This window comes from Hirundo rustica, chromosome 1 (assembly GCF_015227805.2).
Source record: "Hirundo rustica isolate bHirRus1 chromosome 1, bHirRus1.pri.v3, whole genome shotgun sequence".
Lineage (NCBI taxonomy): Eukaryota > Metazoa > Chordata > Aves > Passeriformes > Hirundinidae > Hirundo > Hirundo rustica.
This window is the reverse complement of record NC_053450.1, coordinates 84,099,987-84,127,000: the sequence shown is the minus strand read 5'-3', so window position 1 is coordinate 84,127,000 and position 27,014 is coordinate 84,099,987. Positions and strand designations below refer to the sequence as shown.

The following is a 27,014-nucleotide window of genomic DNA, read 5'->3' as shown; positions in this document are numbered from 1 at the left end:
TCAACATGATGGATGCTTAAAGAATAAAGACATTTCAGGGAGTCATCAAAAAATTATGATTAACTCTCATCCTAACACACTGAGAGGGTAAGATCTTAAATACAACCATTCTTGTTTCAGAGCAGTCTGGCGATCACCTTGCATTGTGATCTGAACACGTTACACATCTTTCTCAAACTAGTGATCTTTAGGTGTATTTTTACAACACTTCTCTGAGCAAAAGTCTCATTATAAGGTTGTTTTTGGATAAGACTCAAAGTAATACCTTGTTGAAGTCAGTCTAGTTCTACGTTAGCTTTTTATAATTTGATTAGGATAAATACTGAGAGGTGGCTTTTCCTTCAAGCTCCATGACTACATAAGAACATCAAAATAGCTATAGCAAAAGGTGGCAGGTAACTAAAAGAAGGTATTTTTAAAGCAAATTTCAACTCTTGAAACATTTAAACATCCCATGTAATCCAATTACTCGACTGTCATTTGCGGCTTTTTCAACTAAACTGAAACAGATAATTTAAGGCAAAAATACATGTAATAAAATGTAATGTTCACTGTAAAACAACCTAGGTAGGACACAGACTAACAGGTCACAAAAATATTCAACACATTACATAGATTATGCTAAAAGCTGAGAAAAGAAGCCAAAATGCCACATCCTGCCAAGCAGACGGAAGGAAGGGAATAAATAATAAATCAGAAATTCAGCACTAATCCAGGAACATTCACAGAATTATTGTGAAAGATAGAAGTATTTCCGGAGCACCCAGTTAACACCCCCACCCTTGCAAAAAATAAAAAGCCTTTTATGAATTTTCAAAACACAGCACATATCTCAAGTTCACTGTGTCAGCTGCTGATAATTACTTGCATGGTATAAAATTTTGGATTACAGGATCAGTGCAAATTTCTCCAGGAATTTTCAAAGCCTTAAAATGAATTTATACGAAACACATGACTAAGTCTACCATACTGTAGGTCCCGTCGACAAGGACTAAAACTTGCTCAAAGAGATATGCTACTTCAAACCCTTTAGTTCAATGTCAGCTACAAGGACACTGAATTTTTGTTTGATGTCTTCAGGGTTTTTTTTGTTGTTGTTTGTTTTTTGTTTGTTTGTTTGTTGGTTGGTTTGGTTTTTTTTGCCTTTTTTACATATTTGGTAATGTGCAATATTTACACAAAGCAAAACAAAATCAGTCACATTTTTTTCCTTCCTTTTGTATGCTACAGAGCATTAATGATTATGCAAACCATTACCTCCAGTTACATTCAAAATACACATTACATGTTCATACTTTTTAGTCATTCTCGTTTTAAAGTTAAGGAAGACATATAAGCAAGATTGCTCATTTCCTTACAAAGGGGTATTTTGATGAACCTTTACTTGGCTGATACATGGAGCTTCCAAGAAAAGACATTAAGATTTATTTGTTGAAAATTATTTTTGTAGAAGTACATAGTGCTGCAAAAGAACCTGAATGTTATTACTTATTTAAATTGATAGACCAAATAAACCAAACAATGTTTGGACTCATAGCCCCCGTTCTTTACAACACACATTGATATGGTCCTCCCTAACAAAAACATGTGTGCTACCACAAACAGATGGACCTACAGTAACAGCCTTGCTGAATGCTAATGGGTGCCTTAAGCAGAGGAAGACATATTAGGGTACCATGCAGGTTTACTGAACTCACCTGACAGAGGTGTAAAACCATTTTCTAGGAGCAGAGATGCATGCACAAAAGTAAGAACATGATTGCAAGTAACAGACTTAGATGAAATTTGACACCACATCCTCAAAATGAAGAGCCAAATATCATGATAAAAGTAAAATGTAAAATTTCAGGGTTCCTCACCTCTCGCTTTGCAAGCAGCACATTAGGAACAATATGAGGCAGGCAGCGTCCCAACATTAACATGACACTTTTCTCACTGTCTGCAATCCGAGATACCTAGAAAACCAAGTTGCTTGTTTGCTTTATTTAGAAGCACAGGAAGAGAAAAATACCATTTGAAAGGAATAATAAAAATTGCAGCAGGCTAATCACTTACCAGAAAAGCATTTCATTTACTCCCCCACATTAAGCTGTAAATTTTTGATGTGTCAGTAATTTCAAAAGCATGAATCCACTCGTAGAGTCTCAAAAGTTCCCAGTAATTACACTTCTATCACTAGGTTTCATATTTAGCATAAAATCTAAAAGCATATCTTTATTTCTTAACTTTCAGGCACATAGATTCATCTCTCCATCTATGTCTTGTTCCAAAGCAATTACTGCTTGTTTAACTATTGCTGCCATGCAAAATGAAGGACCTTTTAGCTTACGTCAACTGGAAATATACCTCTGATCCCAAACGGCTGTCTGCTGACATCCGACAGAAAGACAGTAGTGCTTGATGGAAAGCTGGTGACAATTTCCTGAAATATCATTGAAGAAAGCTTAAATCAGAAAGGGATGAAAAGCGAGTCCTTTCACTCTGGTTTAATCACCTAGGTAAAGTGACACCCAGAAAGCACATTTAAGTGATTCATACTACAGAAGTTTTAAAATGATCTTTTGCAGTGCTTAGTTTGTAGCAAGAAAAAAATCTGAGTGTCCTAATTAAGAAGTTACTTTTAGTTCCAAAAAATACAACATCTTTCAAACTGCTGCACTGAGAAAACTAGGACTAAAGCGTGAAGAACAGGAAGCTTAAGCAATACAAGAGGAAGCATACAATTATGCAAACGGGGTGGGGCAGGCACAGAAATCACACAACAGTATTTTTTGCTTAATGCTTTGATTCTGCGAATTGCATAAAAGCATTTAAGTAGTCAGTCAAGTTATGAGCTTCAGGCTTAAAAAGAGTTTGCTCAACTGCCACTTTCAGATCTAAAAATGCTGCCAGAACCTCAAAAAAATCAAGCTTAAATTGCTGTATAAGCCCTCAACACAGGGTGCATCTGCACAAGTACTGCCTCATGGCCACATCCAGCACCAGCCCATGCAGCCAAGCTACTCAAAGGCTTAAGTATCGATATCAAACCCTGATAAAAGCTTCAAAACAGCCATGTCTGAAAGGGTAATTTGGCAGAAATGTTCTCAGAAAATAATTACTGACCATTACATTAAACAGGCAAGCAGCAGCACCCAATTTTTCCCAGTAACGACAACTTCCTCTGCCTTACCTGAGGCCTGTACTTAGATGCTAATCTAACACTGCTTCATCCACTATTTTTAAAGAAGAAAGACAGCATTTGTCTTCCAAAACATGCAGAGAAAACATCTCACCCATTACCATCATCTGCTGTTTGAGTCCTCTAATGACACTGAGAAGAGTCAGCCCCTATTTCTTATGCAGAAACTGGTGACATCTTTGAACCCTCAAAAATACACACGAGTGCACAAAATCCAACACAACCAACGAATTATGTGCATAGACACACGTTTTATCTAATAGATTGAAACATAATACTTCTTACAGTAAGTACACCACCATTCACCCTTTTCTAACTGAAAAAGCCCATTAAGAATCAAAGCTGCTTCTTATAATTACTTAAATTAATCCAAGAGGATCCCAATAAATATAGCAGTTTTCCTCTTCTCACTGTTTAGAAAATTATGATAAGAATTTTTACTACTTAAAAATCAATGTTTTTTCTTAACAGTATGGATTTTTAAGGTATGTTTTAATGAAGGAAGCTTGTTTTAATTCCATTCAGCTTGACTTTGTGCAAGGTTCATCTTAAAAAAAGTTACTAAACTACTTAAATGGTAGCTAGTCACTGCAGAGGACCTCTGTTTCACAATATGTTAGTCCTTATGCTGTTAAATATTCTTGACTGACAGATTTACAGGCTCTACTCAAGACTGTAGAGTTTTTTTACACTGGGAGAACATGAGCAAGCATTGCAAAGCATCAGCTTAACACAGAGGTAAGGCCTTGGCCAGTCCTTTGCCCAGGCTGTCCTTCAACTTGGCACTCATTCTACAGAAAATCAGATCCTTTCCCACTTGGGATGCTAATTAAGATCCTACATAAGGGCGAAGTTCCATTCCCACTTTGCAGAGAATGAAAAGTAAGTATGACAATATGTCACTGAATTTTCCTGTGGGTTAGAAAAGAGCAGCGTGGGTCCTGTTACAATTGCTGGCTATACCTGGAGTCCAGAAAACTTCTCCTAAATCAAGTCTAACAAAATCCTTGATGGCTACGCTGGACAGAACCAATAAAAGACCAAGGCCTCTTCCACACAAGTCAGTGGCAAATCTCTCCAAGGGCCAGCAGATGCCAGTAGTGAAGATGCCCAAATATAAGAAAGTGCAATGAATAAAAAGCCCAAGCACTACTATTCTATTTAACATAGCTCTGGGACAAAAATCACTCAAAAAGCCAGGACTGCCATATACAGAAAACACCTTGTATTTGGTGCAAATTACCACACACCTTAAATTAGTTGAATAAACACAGGTGGTACAGTCTATTTAAACCACTGCTTGTGCTTTGCACTGCAATCTGTTAACTAAGGCATTTTTCCAATGATGGCCATGTCCTCATTTGCCAGCATGCACGCACAGCTGCTCTGAGTGCAGTCACACAAAGCAGGCTCACTTCCTCTTCTCTCTTCCCATCTGGGCAAGATTTATGCCAAGAAAACACTCTAGAGATACAGTAGTAACAAACTTGTCTTTTAGGATAGAATCTTAAGTTTTTATCTCTCCTTAGTACATTCTGCATAAATTATAGTAATTGTCTTCTACAAATAACTCTGGATTGAAATCAATAAATATCCAGCATTTCCACTGTGCTGCTTCTCCCGCAGATCTCAAGACATTTAACAAATAATCTATTTTCTTAGTGAAAAAATGACCACATTAATTACAAACCTAGGGCATAATTCAGGAAGAAAATTTAGTACTAGATACTGGTCTATAAAACACCATATCAAATATGCTTTCCTTTGACCCTCTGCCGACATATTAAGCCCAAAGCAGAGTACAAAAATAGCTACACATTACACATGCATTATTTATGTCTGCAGTGAACTGCATTTGAGGGGACTTGTGAATTTAACTCAATGAGGATTCATGGCTTCACTGAACTACTTTCCAAATAAATCTGTGTGTAGTTATAGTTAAAACAGCTGTGAGCAGCAGAACAAATGCTGCTCTTCCAGACTTGACTGTCATAAATTTCACTGGAAAACACAGTTCATTCCTCACTCAGTGATTTAATCCTATTTTAATACACACCCTCATGATCCTCAAACTGTCAATCTCATACTCATGCACTTAATGCCACCCAACACTCCTCATTAATATGAGCAAAAAGAAACTTGCAACACACCAAATAAAAGTAGGTAGACAAGTACATAGCAATTAATGCACAACAAGTCTAAATTTTGATTACTACATAGCCTAGATTTTCAGCTAGGATATGAAAGAAACTTAAAAGAGTAAAAAACTAGAAAGCTTAAATGAAAGCACTGACCATTTTCCAAAAAAATCTAAGCTGTTCTACTTTCCAGTTAAACACTAGTATAGTCAACTAAGAGAGAAGAACTTTGTTGTGAGACTCCAAAGTATTATATTCAGAAATCTTTCCTCCTGTCCAATTCTAAAAGTTAAGATACCAACAAAAAATTAGCTCTGACCCTAGACGTTAGTGCAAAAAGTACACAAAATCCAGAAAAAGCAGTATTGTTAGAGTTTGAAAGAAAAGGTAATTCCTAGGAATGTTAGCAACCCCTTTTTTGGGTATTCCTTTTCTGCCCTCCACTGCAAGCTTGCATTTAATTTTTCCATCTGCACAGAACATCACACAGATTTCTGCTTGGTATTTTCAGATGGAAAGATAATTTTAGAAACAAATTAAAGGATCAACACCAGCAGAACCTCACTTGGGAAACAGTCAAAAGACAAAGCAGGATGGCTGCCTGCTTCCCTAGGAACAGCAACAGTAAGATCATAAGGTGAGCTCCTTGAATATCTTTGTCCACAGTAGTAACAATTACAAGTTTTATGGACCCTCATGTTTGTGATCCATGTTACTACTGATGACTACAGTGGTTTATCTATCACTTAATGAACAAGCCACTTTCCCTCTTCACTATAAAAACACTCGTACAGGTTGAAAGGGCTTTCTCAAGAACACTTATAAGCACAAACTCAGTCTCGAAGTAATAACACAACATGTACACCCTATTTTAGTTAAAAGAATCATAGCTACCCAGTAAAGGCTTGCCCCAAAATCAAGACTCAAAAAAGCAGTATGCCATTAGATACCTTTCTGATAATTACAAAATAAGTAAATGAAAAATAGTACTGCTCTCTAGGAGAGTTATACAAGTCTACACAGATACAGTAGAAAAATTTTCCCAACAACTCTTCAAGCAGAAGAGAATTATTAATTAAAAGAGAACAGAACTCTCTTCTCCTCCTATTCACTATTCTGATTTTACCTATCTTTTTGTTGCAATGAACAGAACTGGTTTAAGAAACAAGTAGAAAGTGGAAAGACTTTCTGAAACTTAATGACGTTTGTCATATGTACTCCTTCCTAAAGAGATCAGGAACAATAGAAATATATCAGCACTGTACCCTAGAGGTATGTTAAGTCTTATTTGTCTTCAAAACACAAATGATATATTCATTTGGCAGAATTTCACTGTTAGAAAAATATCTACTCACTTTACAAGATTTTTTAATAATAGCATGCAGTTTACAACTTATCACTAACCTATTAGGTTTATCAAAGTGGACTGCAGCTTTAGATGATGGAGCACAAGTGGACAGTTTCTCTGTCTCTTTAGAGGGCACAGAATTTAGCATATCTTTAGAAGTCCTTGAATCCACTTCGGCTGATAAAACAAGGCTTGTTTCCTCAATGTTTCCATGTTTATTGTCATTCTCAGAGCTCTTGATATCCAAGTACCGTCCATTGTCCTCTGAGACTGTGAGAGGCACTTGTTTTAAAGAAGGATGGGGAGCTACACCATAAACGGTTGATGCAGCAAAGTTTTCATTCTTGAGAAGTTCTATTTCACTGAAAAAAGCAAAACATGAAATATTTTTGTAGCTTTCATGCAAACGCTTTTCAAATCACACCACTGCAGCACAAAAATAAAGACAGCATACTGAAGAGCTCAACATATTTAAGAGGTACCTCTTCAATTCATGTAGGTTAAAGAATTCCTGTAACAGATATAACTTTCAGTGCACAAAATGTTCAAATAAGCACTAGTTTCATTGAGCACTTTAGTAAATAATTAGTAGCAGGAAAAATATTGCACTCTGAGTGAGTGAATCAATGAAACAAGCAAGTAACAACAGTTTTATCTCCTTCTGGCCAAAATCTGAGCACCGAGACACAAATTATCACAAGACAGAATTCTACCTAGGATGCAAAACATAAAATAGTACCGTGGTGAATCAATATGTACTATCCTATCTGGCTTTGAAACGGTAACTATGCAAGTCAATAAAGCCACTTAAAATTTATGCAGTTTGCCACACACTGCATTAGTACACCTCTTAAGAGGAGTGATATCTTACAGCTTACAGAATGATATGTTTTGACCAAACTTTCAATTATTTTTTTGCTGTTATTAAAGATACTGTCATGTCTGCTAGTCTTGCTCTTCAGAAAGAAAAACTATGTTGGCATCAGATGTTAAAACAAGCATCTTTCTGCCAGAGCTAGCAAGCTGCACACTAAAGAGTGACATAAAGTTAACTGAAGAAAAAAACCTACGTAAAACAGATCAGAAGTGATTGTTCTCAAAGAAATAAAGAAGTTACACTGAAAGAACAAAATTGGTTAAAATATTAAATTATATAGGTAATAATAGGAAAATAGTCAGTCTGAAGTCTCTTCCTTTTCCTAAATCAAATACTATGTACTGAAAAGGAAAGACTGCCCTACCCTGAAGAATTCCTTATACTATATCTAGTTCCCTAACTATATCTAATTTATGCTTTCATATATGCATTAGAAAAACACTGAAAAGTTATCCAACATCTATCAAGAGTCAAGTAGGTTGGTAAGTACATACCTTTCAAGCCTTTGGATTTGTTCCATCAAAGACCATTTCTCACTGTTTAACACACTAATTGAATCTTCTAATTTTTGCACTATTAAACATTGCTAAATACAAGATAGAAACAAAAGAATTTAGTACAATAAAGTTAAGTAGTACATCAAACAGCTGTAACACTTCTTCTGTACAGTCTTACTTCTATTGACTGTGGGGTAGTTTCAAACACAGGGACGGTCCCAAGTATAGGAGTATCAGCCTCTAACTCATCATCTTCTACACCAACTGATGCATCCACCACATCCCTTGCAGTAACGTGATGGTTTCCAAAGTCACGGTAGAGTTGTAACAGGTCAGGAGGTTTTGGAATGTTCAATCCTACATCATCCCAAAGTTCAAAATCCTTCAAAAGAATAAAAGAAGCTAAAGTGTACAACATACTTCCTTTTATTTTCAATTCTCTTCCTCATTTGACCACAGGTGATGCAATAGCAAAATAATCACACCAAGACTGCACTGTAGTAAATCAGACAGACACTTCATTCAGCAAGAAACACTAGTAGAGGAAGGATCCACTTCATGAACCAAAGCAGTTTCACCGTAAAGGCAGCTCTAGGTAACATACTAGAGAGAGTAACTTCCAAACCGCATAGGTTACGCTGTTTTGCTAAGACATGAACGCTTTTTAGAACCAGAAATAACATTGCTCAAATTCTAGCAGAAACCAATGCAGTTGATACAAGGCAGAAATTATTTTTGTTCCCATTTCATTCACCAGTGTAGGTGTAACTTCCCTGAGGCTGACAGTCACAGTATCACAGAAGCATTTAGATTGGAAAAGATCTGAGATCATTGAGTCCAGCCTTTGACTGATCATCACCATGTAAACAAGACCAGAGCACTACATGCCACATCCAGTCATTTCTTGAACACCTCCAAGGACAGTGACTCTACCACCTCTCTGGGAAGTCCATTCAAACATTTAAGATTTACATGAAGAAATTCCTCCTGATGTCCAGGATAGCTCAAACAGCTCTGTAAATGACTGGTAGTGAGGTGCAAATAATACAAGGGTCTCTTGTCTCAAACCATCACTCTCTGTTCTTCCTTTTCGCATTTACATCTTACCATGCTATTAGTACAAGAGAATATGCCATGTCTGTTGGAATTCCATTCTACAATTGGAATTCCAAACTACAAATAAGTTTGTGCACTTTTACACAGGACTTGTAAGATGGTCTCTTTAATGACATTAAATATAAGTATTGGTTTAAACTTTTTTCCTATTGTTTCCTGTCTTCACTATATTTTTACTATAGTCTGGCCATACACATTTATTTGAAGAAAGATTATTTTCTCAAAGAGTTATGTGAAGAATGTAGAAAAAAATGTGTCCACTATACATTAATTGCAGTATGTTTATACTTACTTGTTAGAATTAAGAATTTTGCCTTTTTTTTTTGCTAATTGTCTCACGACAAAACATTCTCAGTCGAGAAGACAAATAGGAGAGACTATTAATCTTTTCTCTTTTGGGTACTGTATTCAAGTATTTGGATGTTAAGCGCAATTATTCTGCGCAGGATGATTCAGAAACTATTTAACAACATATTTGCTTTAGAGATTAGGATATGAAATGTAGGAAAACTACAGGAGGACCAGTTACAGATAAAACTGGATGAAATTCTGTATTTAATTCTTCTGGTAATATTCCAGTTTTGTGATGAATATATATTGGGTGTTGATGTTAGAGGATGTTTTGTCTACCCAGAATGTAATTAGAACCTTCCAAACTTTCTTCCCAAAGTATTCTTCCCATCAAATATAACCCAACAGAGGTATAAAACTGATCTTTTCTCAAGAAAAATGCAACCAATCATAGCTATGTTGGGAAAGACCTTATTATCAAGAGCTTCTTCAATACTGTACTCAATGCCACAGTTGGTTGCATACACTCACACACACATGCCCAGAAGACAACCAATGAGTAAATGGTATATCCTGCACAAGTCAGCTGAGCAGGATCTAAGGAAAAGATAACGTTTGAGATTCAGATCCTTGAGTTTAACTGAACACATGTCACACCAGAATAAAAGGAAATATCTAACTCACAGTATTTCACTTCTTGTTTTGCTTCCTTTATAGAATGCAAGAACTGCCTCCTTCCTACAGATTTTGGGAAACTACTGCTCAAACTGCTGTGTTTTCAAACCATGGTTTATATATGAAAATGCTAACTAACATTTAACTTTTAGAGTCCTCATAGCTATGAAGGAAAGTGCATGCACAGGAAAAATTACTTCAGTTCACTTGAGTTTACAACAAGATCAGAATATAGGAAGCACGCATGTAAAAAATCCCAAACAAACCCACAAGCAAACTTTACCTGATCATGATTTTCATCTGAAAATGTTATTGATGTAAGCTTGTAACTATTCTTCAATAAAAATTCATTAACTAGGAAATTTAGAGCTCTTTTCTCAAGAGGTCTGATTGGCTCCTGGAAAAAAAAAAAAAAAAAAAAAGAAAATACACTAGGTCTTTGGTTTATCTCCCTTCCAAGTACAGAAGCATAATCATACTAAAATTCATGCAAAGTTCATTTATCACCAGCCACCTACCTGAATTTCAGGACTTGATTTATAATTTTTTCGTTCCTGCAAAGGAACTTCATTTTCTGGGGAGGAAAAAAGAAGTAACTAAATTTTACTCTCTCAAAGAGGATGAGCTCAGCTACTTCTACATTGTTTAAAGTAGAGACTTAAGAAAAGGTTTATGTACACCACCTGCAGCCTGAGTCAGGTTGGCTCGAAGGGCCTGTATGGTCTCCTTGGCTTTCCGTAGTTCAAACTCCAGGACTGGACAGGGATTTGGATTAAACACACACAGGCATCCAACCAAGGCAAGGGAAACAAAAATAAAATATAAAAAGCAAGGATGGGTGTGAAAAAAAAATACCGTTTGTATTAAACATAAAGCATGCAATCTTTATGGAACTTATGAACACATGCAGCAGAGTTGGTCTGAAAGCAAACTGGTGAACATTTTCCATAGTTTCACTGGCCTTAGGTTAGCTAAGTCCAAATTTCAAGCTGTCTGACAAGGACTCGCTGTAAGGTTTCGGGAAAATATTTGGGAGCTGATGCTGTCAAATGCTTTGGTTTTTGGGGGACAAGAGAAGTATGTGGGCAATAAGAACACAGATGTAAACAAAACAAATATATCATGGCAGCAGAGGAAGCTGCCTCCAATGTAGCAAAGCTTAAACCATGAAGTGAATGTACAGTCCCATTGAAATCACAGACTTTTTTTTGAAAATAAAATCATACACCAAAATTTTAGTAGTTTAAATGGGAGATTTTGAAATGTACTTTATCTTACTAAAAAGAATAATGTTGTTTAAAATTTCTATTTAAAAATAGTGGAGTTCTAGCAATGTCCTACAGTCAATTAGGATTTTGAATTCAGCTCACTGAAATCAAAGAGATGCACAAGACCAAAAACACCCCCAAAATGCAGCTCTTCTGCAGTACTTATAAAAAAAGCTTGAGAGAAAGAAAGTCTTTGCACCATAATTCTTGAAAGTTTACATTGATTTTCAAAGACTTAGAGTCTGCTTTAAATTAAAAAAAATACTTAATTCTAGCTCTCCACTCCCTCTTAATTCACCTTTCCACTCCCCTAGTCACTGTTATTTGTTTCTCATGTTTCAATGTTTCCTCCAAAAAGGGCCAGTGGTGATTTGCGTGCACTGGGATTTCATGTGTTTTGATGCTGAGGTCATACATATATGGTGGTTTCAAATTTTAACCCCCTGGACCTTTGCAAAACATACAGCAAATGTTCTTTTTATAGCCATTTGCAGGTAGAACGTGTAGGGAAACCTATTTAAGAGATTACCAGATAAATACATGCATTTCACTAATTCTCAGATTAATCTAATCACACTGAAATATAGTTACCACAAGGAAGGTCTCACCTAGGAGAGATGAGTATACAACACCTACCATACTGAACTGTTAGATGACCTATTTAGAATAGTTTCCTATTTACTTTATTCCCATGCAAAATGAAAAATGTTGTAGCGACTTTTAACAAGGAAGTATCAATGAGATCTTAAATCACTGCCTGGAAACAATTTAACATGGCATTTTGAAATATTTACAGAGAATACAATGCACAGCAGAAACACTGTATTGGCCCTTGCTGCTAAGAAATGTTACTGAAGGCTACAAATAAAACTGGTTCCTCTTTTGAGGATCTGTTACTAAGACTCTTGCTAATTAGCACTCATGGAAAAAAGATTCACTCAGTTTGCAGCTCTACATAAAAACTGAAGGAGTTACTACAGTACACCACATTTGCTACATGAAAGTAACTTGTTTGATGCACAGAATTTTACTGCAGCAATACAAAAGCGCAACTGAGGATACAATGAATAAAATATGTAATATCTCTCTAGTAGTCAGCAATGCTGATCTGCAAATACTTCTGTGCAACAAAGTTAGAAAACGCTGTCATGGTAAAGTAAGAACCTAATTTCAGCACTTCCTTGCATTTGAGTTACTTATTCCCAGTTGTAAGATACTAATTTGTTGCTTTTTGATTATTTTAAAGAACTCAAATTAAGTAATTTTTCTTACGGAAACGACTACATGTTAACATTTTACTCTTGTAAAATATTTTCAAAGACCAGAACAGTTGCAGATCAGGAGTGCCCTACACTAGAATGATATAAATAATAATAAAAAAAAAGTTAGAAAAACAATGCAAACTATAAAAACCTCAGGAATTCAATTAAGGAAAATAGGAATAAGACATGTCTGAAGGCATAGAAAGCCAAAAAACTCATGTCAGACAAACCCATGTCAGACGGCAAGAATTGATTTTTAGTGAACTGTGACGATGCTGAAAATTCTTACAAGTCATTAGGACTTTACCCATTCGACCTTAAAAGTAGATTACTCTGCTGCATGTTTCTATTACAAAGCAGAAGATTCTAGACATAGTATATTTGAGAAGCTGTCACTCGGTAGCATGTCACAACAGCCACAAAATCCTACCGCAACACAGCATTGTTACAGTTGTACCTCATCTCATCTTACTAATGGTACCATGATAACTGCATCATACAAACCTTGATGCTCCCAAGTCAGTCACACACACAGCTTCTATTTGGAGTAGTTTGTAGGTGTTCATACAATCATACATGTAAATAGCTGTAACATTAACTTCAGTCAAATGGTAAACCGATTAAAAACTTTTTAAGTTATAGTGAAATGTGATCTTCTGCAAAACATGTAATGATTTTTAATTCAACATGTCTACCAATGGAATCAACACCAGTAGTCCCTACTTATTGATTCTGTAACATTCTCTTAAATAAAAAGGCAACCTTTTAACCCCCTTATTAGTAACCATTATGAACTACTGGCTTTTAATATAAATGACCTGATGTCTCTCCGCCCCCCCTGTTCCAAAGCCAAGCTTCTGGCTTCAGAAGCATTGACAAAGCCAAGATAAAACTTCACTTCATGCTTGACTGGGCTGATAACATGTAGAACTTCCTAGCACTTGGTGAAGGAGCTGACACTCCTTAAGAATAATGCACTAAAGTTTTACCGCAGAAAGCCTAAAAAAGGAAAGAATCAGACACTCCCCTACACCAGGAAAGCAAAGAACAGAAATTTAGAGCCTTGAGGTTGGGTAATCTTCCTGCAAGGAAAGGGCATTTCTGAACAATTTAGTTTGCCTTAGGGGAGAAAATTATCCAAATTTCAATGACTCTTCTGCTTTTGCTTCATTAAAAATTTCTTATCACTACAGGTAACATCCTGAAAAAAGTTACAAAGCCTGACTTAAAATGGGTGAATCTTTCAAGCAAGCAAGAATGCATTGGACCAAGGTTTTCAGATCAGCCATTTTTAAATGTTTCAGTTTTCATGTAGCTAATCTAATACACCTTAAAAGAGACATGCATAACAGGAATGAGTAGCATGTCTGCTGAGCTTTGAAATTTCAAAATTAAGTTTTATTCTATTGACTCACATTTGTTAATAACTTTGTAAGTTATTGGATCATAGATTGAGAAGTTACCTACGAAGAATCACCTTAAATTTGAGATTGAACTAATTGACATCTTGTTGAGCCAAGACCAAAAAGCTGAGGAAAAACAGTACTTCTAAAATCTTCCAGCACTTGTGTTGTATAAGCAGTAGTATTTCCAATTATATTCAAATTTTATATTCTATATTTAGAATACCCTGTCAGATTTTTGCATACTTCACTACAAAGTACTCACTACTTCAGATAATGGCAGAAGGGTAGTTTTATGTTGCGAAGCCACTATATGGCAGTTGGACTTTTTTTTTTTAAAGCAGTTCTCCTCTGAAGTATCAAGGGCCCCTGTGCTTACCCAGCTTCCCTCACTTGCATGCTATTATAATGTTTGCTGTTCCTTAATTTTGAGTCCTTCCTCCTTGCCAAGTAAATGAAGTAAATGGAGAACTCCAGATGCCCTAAATCATGCCCTCTAAAACATGTATGACATCCCATTACATTTGATGAATCTGTATATACATTTTGACTCAATCAGAAGAAACTTAAATTCTCTGTCAATAGCTAGCAATGAAGCCACTGCCCCAAACATACTTCAGGACCTGAGGTTTCTCAACTCCCACTTTCCTGATGGAAGCATTAAGAATAAAAGTGACCTTGAAATGTGAAACACTTCAGCACACAACACAAATAGCCCTGAATCAGAAAGCTGTACTCCAGCACAAGAAACAACTACCACGCTACAAAAATTAACACTAGCAGGAGGGTTCCCGAGCTAGTAACAAAGAACTTGTCCATCTAATAGTGGGAGGCCAACACTTGACTCAGTAGCCTCATTAGTGCTTTGACGTTAATGAGACAGGACCACCTACAGAGAAAATCTGAACTACAGCAGACTTGTCTCCAGGTTCAAGCCCCGGAGACCTTCAACCTGGAAGGAAATTTAAGAGGCTTACAACTCCTTCACAAGGGTTAAGACTGGTAATGGGAAATGTGAAGACAAAACCAGATCTGCTTTCAGGATGAACAAAGTGCACGCACAATGTTAGAAAGCGACTACTCTACTACATATGCCTTTTTGTGTTCTGTTTTTTAGTTTTGAATTTTTAAAAGACTGTCCCCTGATTTTGGTGTGCACAATTTAATAATGCCTACTAACAAACACAAAAAAAGGCTCTGTAAAAAGCAGAAACTGTGAACCTAAGTCTAGATAAATAAAATTCTCAAAAACAAACAAGTGTTTTTTGAACTTCTCTTCAAGTCTTGCTAGAAATCAATGCAAATACAGGGAAATCTGAGAATACGTATGACTGAAATCAAGTTTGATCATAAGAATTAATTTTATCATCTTTGAAAGCCCAGCATGTGTTTTCAAAATCATTAGATTCTCAGAACAGTTGATGTCAAAAGCAGGTTAGCAATAATAAGCATTTTGAATTATGCAAAGTAGGGGATTTAGACCATGGCAAATTTAAGATGTCGCAGAAGATTCAGGCCCTTAGACTGAATGTCAGGCAACCTATTTAAAATAAATCCTGTGGGTATTCAAGTTAGGCGTACAATTACTACACAGCAAGGGAACAGGTCTTCCGTTCTCTAGATGCTTTATGGAAATTAAGAGTATTTGGAGGAGGTCCACTACCCCTAACAAATCATTCAGTACCTAGCTTATCCTAGCAGCAATTATTTCAAGCAGTTAATACATGACTTTGGATGCAAAACTTACCAGTCCTAGAGAGCAAGTTGTTTCCATCTAGTAAATTGCAAGCTGTAAGGATGCAGTTTGGTTTATTTCACCTCTTAGTGAACTGCAAATGTACTATTCAAATTGCTATCTAACTCTCATTTTCATTAAGATCAGGAAGATACAGAAGAAAATTAATGTTTTCTAAATTGCAGTTAGCTTTGTCATACTTATCCACATCCTGACTGGCTTCTGTGACTTGCATCCTTTCAGTCAAGCTGATGATAATATTATAGAAGGGACTCACTTCGCTTCCTTCTATCAGATTTCCCAAGTGAAAAGATCATAGCAACTCTTCAAAACATGTTTGCTTCTAGGTCAAATTTTGATTCTAATGCCAGATGGAATGAAGTGGGCTAATAGTTTTTAAATACTGAAATCAATTTCAAACACGAGTTGATACAGTTATTTCCAGGAATTTTTGGACTGCTAAAATGAAACAAAAAGGCAGCTAAGTCTACCACTACTCACAATGGGCAAATGGAATACGGTGACTTTGGATGATAATATATGCACCTAGTTTTTGATTTGGGGCTTTCTAATATTGCAGAGACATAAATGTATTTGTAAAGTGGGTATGTTATAACTTCAGTTTTAAAGTCCTTCTGACTTGGATCCTGTTTACCTGTTTCATTTAGTGACTGATGTGCATTTCTTTCCTATCTTTCATTTGATGTGATAGGGAACAGATATGAAAATCATGTGTTCTGTCTGAACAGTAAAAACCAAAGATAGCAGCATGAGAAAGGCATGTACAAAGAGAAACTATTCAAACCTCATCTTCAGAACTATCAAAAGGAAAACACGAGTATTAGATCATGGCCCCAAGCTTTCACAAGAGATTAGAATTTTAATCTGCCAAGCATCAAAGCTCTTAACTGAAAAGAATTTTAGAAGAAATAAGCAAGATGGACGTCCAGTTAGGTTTCAAAGTGCATCCACAGCTAAGAACAACTTCAAAAAGCGGAAGTTATAAGCCAGAGTTTGTTCAAAGAAGGAGCTGGACTTGCAAAATTTTGAAACCTCTGTTGACATATTTTTTAATGTGCAAAGTAAGTACTTAACAGTTTTTGAAATTGCTCAGGAAGATGGCTTTAAACAGGATTGAGGCAAAAAATTTTAAGCAACTATGACTGAACCAGAATTTTATGTAGAAACAATATTTTTAAAAACTTCAAGTCTTTAAAAAAATCAAGAAATAATATTCAGTCTTACTTTGTTCAAGTTCTTAATGTTATTTTTTAAGAACTCTTTGAAAAACCTCTCTAAAGGAACATAGAACTGTAAAAATCCTGACATACAATTTCCTCAATTACATGTGACAGCAATCAATCACTATATAGCAATTATCAAAAATATTGATCAATTTTACTCTTTACTTCAACTAAATACTTAATTTTAGCCTATATTAATTTCATACTAGAAATAATCAATATTTTGCTACTAATGTTTTGTCAGAAGATTACTGGCTCTACTGGATGTCAATTCTGACTCGTCTGTATTTTCTATAAGCACCTCTAATCCAATTCTAAGGACAGCTCCAAGCAAAAAATCAAACTACCTCCCTCAGTAACACTACTGCCAAGAAATATTGACTAGAACCAGAAAAAAAAACAACTACTAAGATAATGAAACTAAAGACAGTATTGGGATTTTGCTTGTTCCTTCCTTGCATTCCAGGACAATTCACAAATGCTTGGGCTCCTTAAACACAATTTGTTTAGAAGATTAGTTTTCTATTTACAACTATTGCCTCCTTGAAAAGGATTATGTATATTGAAAAAGAGTAGCTAAGTAGTATTAAAAATCCAGAAGTTCCCATATAAACTGAAGAACAGTAAGTTTCCGTAGTTCTAGACCAGAACACCAAAATACCTGGATTTGCTTTGTGTTTGTGAATTTAATCCAGTCCTTTAACTCAGCAACACTGGCTGGGTAAGAAAAAATAGATTTTCTCCCCATTTCAGATTGACCCAGAGATGAAATTTCAGAATGAAGATCCTTCACAGAACTGTGTTCCATCAGCCTTTTCATTGCTTGGTGGTTCAGAGTAGAGACAATAAGGTGGAAGAGAGACAAGGCAGCTTGCATCACCTCAGGTTTCATAAAGCTTAACCATGTAAGCAGAAGTCACAGCATGGACAACTGCCATGAGCTCAGGATATCAAACAGTATTAACTGACAAGCAGTAAACTGAGCTCTGTAGCCACTTCTAGAGAGCTTTTATGGGTTTCTTTGTGGAAGTTGTGAATAACTTTAATATATTAAACTTGGAAAAAAACCTGGACACAGAAAAACATGGCTCACATGCAGAAGTGGTTACTAAAGTAATTTCAAATATAACAGAAGGTTCAGCCTTTGGTGATGTAGTAGATCCTGAAATTAAAAGTGCAAAAGGCTCATAACAAAAGGCAAAAAAAGACACTTTAAACCAATCTTACACAATCAAAGAGGAGAGAAAAGTACTACAATTAAGATTTGTAGCAAAGAAGATTTATGGAACTGAGTAAATCCCAAATTTGCTCTGGGTTTGAAAGTGTTTATTTGATCTCGATGAAAGCTATATTTAAGAGATGACTTGCAAGAGATCTTTATGTCAGAAAGCTCTCCCCCGGTGGTAGTCAAGACCACTATGCAGAGTAATTTAGCATATGTTTCAGCTTAACAGTAGTAGTCAGGAGGCAATATCAGGATACAATTCCATTGTCAATGGCTGGGCACAATTTTCAAGTATACTGCGTGTTTCTGCACTGGTGACATCTGCAACCATACACAAGTACACTTGCCTGAATATTTACAGCAATTACAGCTGAAGTGTCTAAAGGATGATGCAAGCAACTAGTTAAACCATCTCAGTGAAATCTTGTCACCTTCAGAAATGTTAATTTAAATACACTTATGATAGAAATAACAAGTTAAACAGTAAAATTAACATTCTGTGGTTCCTAAAACACTTACCTGCTACTCTTTCATCTGTTTCTCTATTGCCATCATCAGAGTATCTTGCAAAATCTAAAGAATCAAGAGTACTGATGCTTCCAGCACGATCTTAAGGGGTAGAAAAAAAAGAAAAAAAAAAATCAGAAAGAATCCTGAAGAGCTGCCTGTCTTTTATAGACAAAGTCAAAACAGCACATCATTTCAGAAACCATAAATTGGAGGCTACATGTTCTGCAAGACCCAAGTTTTACTGCATTTTCTGGAGGTCGCTAACTAAAGAGTACATCAGTAAAATGGAACAAAAATGCAGCACTACAGCAAGGTCACTGAACATACTGTATGAGATTTTTGCTCCCCATAAAAGATGGCATTTCTAGTCTGTCCACAGCAGATGAGGAGCAGTTCATTGTAGCACTTCTCCACAAGGGCCAGGGACTTTGGCTTGGACACACAGGTGAGAACGTAAAAGAAACCAAACTATTGTGTGACAAGTTTCAAGCAGCCCCCATTTAACAGAAACCTCAAAAACTCTACCTCCTTTTCCCACTTTTACTATTTTAAGGCATGCCAATGTGACCAAAGACTTTTTTAGATCTCTCCTGATCTAGCGTTCAACTTCAGTGCATACCCACTTAATTAATGCTTTTTAAGGAACACAGTATCTAACAAAAGCAAAGGAAGCACAGTTCATGCTACTGCAGGTATAATAGTCACACTCTACAATTAAATTCTTAATTTAAGAAGGAAAAAAAATCAAGAAATTCAGTAACCCACATAAGGTTTGGATCTGATCTTGACATTTTTCATTTCATGGGAATGGCAAAGAAAAAGCCATCAACTAAAATGCAATTTTGATAAGCCTGTTGAAGCAGATATTCACCTTTTCATTATAAAAGTGCACAAATTACTTGGTAGCAGAACTCAAATTGAACAAGTTCCTAACATAATTGAACACACAGAAATTATATCAACTACCTTAGTATCTTTCCTCTCCTTTTGAAATTAATGTCTACGTAGCACTTCAGAAATAATTTTAATTACATTAGAACTGTTGTCATATTAACAAAGAACAAACTCCACAGAGCTGTCAGAAAACCTCTTATCTGTCAGTGGAAATAGAAGCAGTTTCATCACTTGTCAGTCAAACCTTGTCATGACTGACATCATTAAGTATTTAACTTCTCCTCCCACTCTGCATTATGTAAAAAAAGAAAAAACAAAACAAATTCCATTAATGACTTTATTAATGTGCTTAACTTGTACTGTAAGGTCTTGTGGCATCCTCTCTACATATAGACCAGCATTGCACTCAAGTAAGAATACCTGAATTAAGACTGATCAAAGCACTTACATTCAAAAGAGATACTGAAATTACCAACTCTAGCTGAATTCCACAGCATCAAGATGTGCCTGAAAACCTTGTCTGTTCCATGGACATAAGGTGTACGACAATACGCAGTTTATCTCTACCATAAGCGGTTTTTTCCTGTTACAATACTTTCTTATCCAAACAATGAAACAGGCTGTTGCTCTTCTCAGTCTCTACTCAGTCATCGGTTTTAAACCTCATTGCTCATTTGCAGGTCCCAGTTTCAGCCTCTGCAATTTTTTCAGACATTAGTCTGATTTAATAATTCTCTGTAGGCTGTTTTATATAGCTTAGCACCACAGTACAAACTCTTCTTTTTACAGCATCTTTGGAAAATGGGCTGTTGTGAAAATAAACCAGTGGGAATCATATTTAAAGAGATGAAGTTCAAAAGTAAACACTAATTCATGCACAGCATGAGAGTCTTTAGAACTGACTTTTCAAAATGCCCAGCACCATGATGAGTAGATATTGCTCCAACTTATTTCATTGGTAGCTACAAGATCATTTTTTGAAATCAAATTCAAGACAACATTCAAATGGAGATCTCAATGAAAATCTCATGTTGAAGAGAAGTAACCAAGTCTCACATACAGCATTGCTATGGCAAACGCAGAAATAAAACTGTTCCCTCCTGCACTCTTGCCATATTAATGCATCAAATTCTAACTGATCTGTGAACAGAAGCAACGTAGCATCAGAGAAATAATGCTCAAATTTTCAAGTTAAGTCAACCACATCACAATTGCTGAAGCATCCAAATCATAAGCAACACAACCTTTTCTTTATGTGACTAGTGACGCACTTCAAAGGCCAAGGTTCTCCTCTGAAAACTGATAAAACAAACCCAGGCATAAACCACAAAGTTATTTGACAAAGCCAAAAGCTTCTTGAAAAAAACCCAAACCACCAAACCCCACGTGCCTATAAAAAAAGCAGGGGGTAATCACCATCTTTTTCAGGATATAGACAACAGCAGCTGTTTAAGATCATACCAGCACCTGTGAATCCAACAACTCACAAAATCAGTTCTACAACCTTAATGGTCCTACAAGAACAGGCAACACCAAGGGGGTTTACCATTTCAACACCCAGAAACTGCCTTATGCACCAGCCCCACATGCACAGCGGCAATTTACAAGTTTGAAACTTGTACAGTCACCATTTACACTTTGCTTTATCATTACAGTGTTCATAATAAAAGCAAACATCTGGCTTCCTTTTCATACAGGCTGACACTGTGAAGATGCACAAATGGCTAGATTCAGATGGACGAAACTCAGGAAGGTGTGCAATGGAACACCAGCGTCACAGCCTGTTTCCTGCTACCATTATTTCTCCCTGCCAGTCACGCCGATGCTCTCTCCCATGACAGAAGTCCTCGCCCATCAGCACATCCTCGAACCCAGGATGGGTCATTATCAGCAGAGTCACGGGCACTGCCGGGCAGGGCTGCTGAACAGCACGCACAGTGAAGAGCGGCAGGCCTGCGCCATCACCTCACCTGGGAACTGTGTCTGTGGCCTTGCTGTGTACCACCATCTCTGCAGGCAGCAGCAGGAGTTAAACCTAAAGCTAATGCCATTGTCTAGAAAATAATGGAATGACACCTTATAACCTCATAGTCTTACTTCCATAAAAGATGTACCAGCTCTGCAGAGGATCCAGGGGGTGTAAAAGGTACCTCCCTGCTGGCAGCACAACAGCCTCATTTGTTAGGAAAGTGGGCAGGGCTGTTTGAAGGGAAGGAACCAAAAGGGAGCGGCTGTACTGAGTCACACAGCTCACCTGAGGAATGTGAAACATCATCATTTGTACAAAGTACAACTAGTTGTACTCCGGGACACTGAGCGGACACATTTCAACTACAGCATTCAGAAAAGACAACTATTTTCTGAACTGAAAGGGGGAAAAAATAATAATTAAAAAAACCCCCCAAATTTTAAGTAGAAAATATACTCAATTTTTAAAATAAAAATAAAAATTTTAGTCTCAAGTGATTTGGCCAAGATTATCAAAGCAACCTCCTGGAGAGAAACCACTGAAAAGGAAAGGTACACTTTGGCTGAAATCTGCTTCTTTCCCAGAAAGAAACCCAATCTCAATCTGCCACAGCAGCAGGAATCCATTTTGTTGTCTTGGTATGTGCATTCTTATCAAGCCTGCTGTGCATGGATTTTAGCTTCTTTCTCTGAATTAAAACACTTTATAATTAGCAATTCCTTTTTGCTAAAAGCTTTCCTAGTGACTACTGGCAGAATAATTGCTGTCAGCTTCATGTTTCAGAATCAGTAAAAGCAAAGTAACAGGAACAACTTTGACAAGCAGGTACAACCAACTGCAGAACACAGATCACCTCAAACGGAACAAGGGAGTGCATAGAGAAGCAGTGAAATGGGCTTAGGGTTTTCATAATTCATACTAGAGAAATACCAAGAGGCATATTTGGATAACAAAAGAGAGCCTGTGCACAATTCTTGTCTGTTACCTTTACTACTAGAAAAGGATGAGCAAAATCAGAATGCCAACATTCACATACTCAAAGATAAGATGATTTTAAACCCATTTGTTAAAAAATGCAATGCACTTAATTTCATTTGTGAAGTGAAAAATTTGGTTCAACATCACATTTTGCATATTAACTTATACAGTCTTTAAAAATATTGCTTCATTCCAGAGGAAAGAAATTTTGATTCTTTTCTTATGCCCAGAACTGGCACCAGATGACACGCAGATTTCTGCTGACAGCTTGTGTTCCCATGGCATATATTCAGCTCTGCCTAAAAGTTGAGCATAACTACCAAAGTAGGAAAACGTAAAGAAATCTCAATCCCCCTCCACTGATGTATATAATATGAGAAAGGTTATGTTTCATTCACTCTGATGATAAAGAGATTATTTTTACCAGTTTATCTTAAGGACACCAAGAAGGATCATGTTAGCTGTATTGTCATATTAGCCATATTGTCATAGTATGTGCATTAACCAGAAATAAGTTGCAGTTCTTCTACAAAATCTCATTAAATAACCTTTACACATGCATGACACTGTAAATCAGCTAAAAGCATAGACAAATTAAGTGGCATTACTTATTGATAGGAGAGCTCAAGAAAAAATATTTTAAAAATTAATGTTTTAGAAGCTATTTGAATTTACTTTGCAAACATCCAAATAGGTTTTAAAAATTACTAGTTGATAAAGCAGCCCAGTTGTCACATTTCCTCTAAGAGCACAGGAAATCATGTTATCGTGTACCAACAATTAATCAAATGGAACAGATGAAGACCCAGAAATCCAGAATTTTTCCTTGAAATTCGAAGAGAAGGAATGATATTATGCTTGTACAAGACAGATCCACTTCGCTAACTAAATGTTCACTTGAACTGAAAAATATCTGTAACCCTGAAATGAGACTATTGCCATATTTTAAACTGCTGAGTGAAATAGGTGGTTAACCACACTTTACACTGATTGGAGAAATAAATGGCTACTGCAAGACAGGTTTTGATTAGCATACAAATGGAACTAAAAGTGAATCCTTTCCAGTCAGGATCAGAGCAGCTTCCCACTGGAGACTACACATACTAGGACAATACATTTCGCAGTTTAAGCCAGTTTTTACATGAATTATATGGAGGAGGAAACAGCAGCAGGCAGAAAGCTCACACATATCACAGGGAGATACAACCTTCTCAGGCTTTTTGAGATAGTAAAGGTCTAGATAATAACTTATACCTAAGAATGCTATTTCAGGGCCAGCAGGTAGACTCCAACATCCACCCTCACACATCACTATTTGGAGAAGAGAAATATGACTTTACGTTGCAAAAAAAAACCCCAAAACCAAGCAAAAGAGCACTCTTTGAATACATTCTACCCAATTGCTTAATACAATTGTATTTGTCATTCACTGTAGCATTATCAAACAGGAACACACAACATGCCACAGGCTTGGAAAAAACTATTAAGAACATTTTTCATGCTATTAGATACTATGAAGATTGATATCAAGAACTCTGAATATTCATCCAAGCACAGTTCTGCTTCCAGAAGCACAGAATTTTTATTTCCTTCAGTCTTTTTCTTTCTTTTACTTTAGACAAAGCTAAAATGTTTTAAGATTAGTGTTGGAATTATCCTACAAGCAACTTAACACGCCAGTAGTAATTTTATTTGATGATAATACACTCTCTTCACTAAATAAAATTTACAGTACATAGGATTTCCCTAGGGACAAGCATTAAGCAAGGCCTGCCAGTTCAGTGTCTGGTACAACCTCACTTAGAAGCCATCTCAGGTTAATGCCTTCTAGCTTATCCGGAATAAAACCAGACATCGAAAGTTATGTAAGTGAATGACTGAGGCTATCAAAAATTATTCCCTAGCATTATCATCTTTATGGCTGCTTCTAGGTAAGAAAAAACCCAATACGACTCCAGAATACAATTCTCTGCAGCAACTGAAATAAGTTGCACTTACATTCTTGAACTGGGCACTGAAAATCAGTTTTGTAAAACAAAATTATTAAAATAGGGAATTGCTAAGGTTTGATTTTATTATGAATTAAAAACCAAAACAGGATAATTTGACCAACAAATATGCAACACCTTAACACAGACCCATAAATTATAAGCTAACATACAAAGAAAGTTATTGGGGATTACCAATGTCAGAAAAGCATGTAATTACAGCTACATGTGGAAAAAAATCCCAACTTACTCTGAGATACTCTTTCAGATCTCTGAAAAGTAAGACGCTATAAAAGCCCCCAATGTTTTTTGGCCAACAAGCCATGAATTATTACTAAGACAAGCTTTAAAGTAACCATACAGTTCCAAGTAACTTTAGAAAACACACACAAGTTTTTCCTGATGAGCTAATCTGTTCCTCCTCCCAATATATACATAAACCCCTTCTTGCATGGAGGAGCCTCTTACAGAAAACTCTCCATCCAAAAGAAAATTATGTCATGAAGAGATGAAAGCCAAAACTTTAAGGTGCCTGCAAATCAAAGGTCAGGAAAAAAAATTCACAGATATCTGCAAAGGACAAGAGTACCCATATTTTATAGGATATAGTTTACCTTTAGGACACCCAACCTAATTCTTAAATGCAAAGATACAGGCAAACTAGCAAGTACTCTGATAATAGATCTGAACCAAAAAGCTTCTATGAAAATTACTCAGGTCTGACACTTTTTTCCTTTCTTCTCTGTGCTACAGATACAATAAAAGAACTATTGAAATTCAGACCTAAGGAAATGTAGACTTATAAATTTACATTTTAGGTCTCTTTCTGCAAGTGAGGTATTTTAGGTCTCTTTCTGCAAGTAAAAAAGTCTTCAAGTAAGGTATTTCACCTACTTTAAACATTCCAGACCTAGAGTAAACTAGCCAGATGGCCTGTTCTTTTCTAGAGCTACTGGTCTGAAAAACACATGTCCTCAAATAACTTATATTTTCAGCTATCCTGCACAATATCACAGGCACAAAATAGCAGAAGCCAAGAAAACGGGGATGTAGGTTAACAGTGGAAAAGAATAAATTTCCTCTTGGATTTCTTCGTACATGTTTAAGCCCCATATTAGTACTGAACTACACACATACATATGTGAGTAAACCAACTGTGTGTTTGAGAGAGAAAGCATGTGTGATAGAAAATGTGGGATAATGTGAAAACCCAAATTGTTTTAATGAAGTCCTTTCTACATTAAATCAAAATATCAGGCACCATTAACTCTTTAATAAGTGATCATCAATTCACTGTTTGTATTTGTGACTACTTTATATAGCAACTGAAATGGATATGTAGTGTAATTGAACTACTTAATTCCCCATAAATAAAATTGCAAATTTATTTTAACCGTACCACATTTCATAAGACATCTCTGGAGCAATATTACTTTGAAAAGTATTAAAAGTCTGCTGCATTTAAAATTCCTGCTATGTTTCAACTTGTTCCAAGCTTGCTGATGCTGGATCTTTCAGCAAAGCAAACTTGATCCACTGCAGCAGACATGTGATCTAGCATACAACCTTTACAGTAGAAACAGACTTATATAACAAAATTTTAAACCAACTTGAACTTGGAAATTTTACCAGATCAACATATTCCATATTGCTATGGTAACTTGGGGATGGAATAAAAAGCCTTAAATTAATTCGTTGCATCAGGCACAAAACTGTAAGCATCTGACCCAACATAACCTTGCTTTGCAACCCAAGTGCCTCTTTTGCTCTCTCCCAGATGTTTTTAATCAATGATACCTGCATTATTTCCCAAGTTGATAGGTTCTGAAAAGAAGACTTCAGTACCTCATCAAATGAAATGAAAACTTAGTTACGTAAAGCAACTAGAATAAAATTAACTTCCAAGCTGTCAGAATGATCTACTTACCAATTACCTAGAACAGACATTCAGCACTAGTCCACGATGGGCAATCCAATGATGATCAATACACTTACCTGTTTCATATTAATAGCAAGTTATAAAAACTCATAGGAAGCATATGAGGGCAAACCCCTAAAGCTGGTTAGAGAAAAGTAACTTACACTTGCTGGCCAAGAACAAACAAGCAAAAAACCAGCAAAATCCCACCAGCCAACCACAACAAAAAAACCAAACCACCAGATACGTAAAACAAATACTTTGCCGACACATTGCAATAAAAATGTATTAGTCTCACTCGCATGACAGGCACACTGCAGAAGCTCATCAGAAAGATGAAATTACAAGTAGAAAATAGATAAGATTGTGTACCCTAGCACAGAAATAACATGCTTACAGAACTGGGTTATGATACAGATTCACCTGGGCTGATCTCCTGGAGAGATATACCAAAACCAGGCTGCTTTTGGAGAGAGGCTTACTGCACAGACACTCAC

At 36.3% G+C, this 27,014-nt stretch overlaps 1 protein-coding gene across 2 annotated transcripts in view; it reads right to left on the bottom strand.

Annotated features, from left to right (window-relative positions):
• The window catches only part of RELCH (RAB11 binding and LisH domain, coiled-coil and HEAT repeat containing), a 76,952-nt gene that overhangs the window by 41,638 nt on the left and 8,300 nt on the right, over positions 1-27,014 (bottom strand). For both annotated transcript variants that reach the window (XM_040067374.1, XM_040067390.1), the window contains exons 2-10: positions 18,780-18,869; positions 10,807-10,878; positions 10,642-10,697; positions 10,407-10,520; positions 8,220-8,423; positions 8,039-8,130; positions 6,724-7,029; positions 2,347-2,422; positions 1,860-1,955 (exon numbers count right to left, since the gene is read on the bottom strand). In XM_040067374.1, the coding sequence (XP_039923308.1) occupies positions 1,860-1,955; positions 2,347-2,422; positions 6,724-7,029; positions 8,039-8,130; positions 8,220-8,423; positions 10,407-10,520; positions 10,642-10,697; positions 10,807-10,878; positions 18,780-18,869 (1,106 nt within the window). The remainder of the gene's footprint in view (positions 1-1,859; positions 1,956-2,346; positions 2,423-6,723; positions 7,030-8,038; positions 8,131-8,219; positions 8,424-10,406; positions 10,521-10,641; positions 10,698-10,806; positions 10,879-18,779; positions 18,870-27,014) is intronic.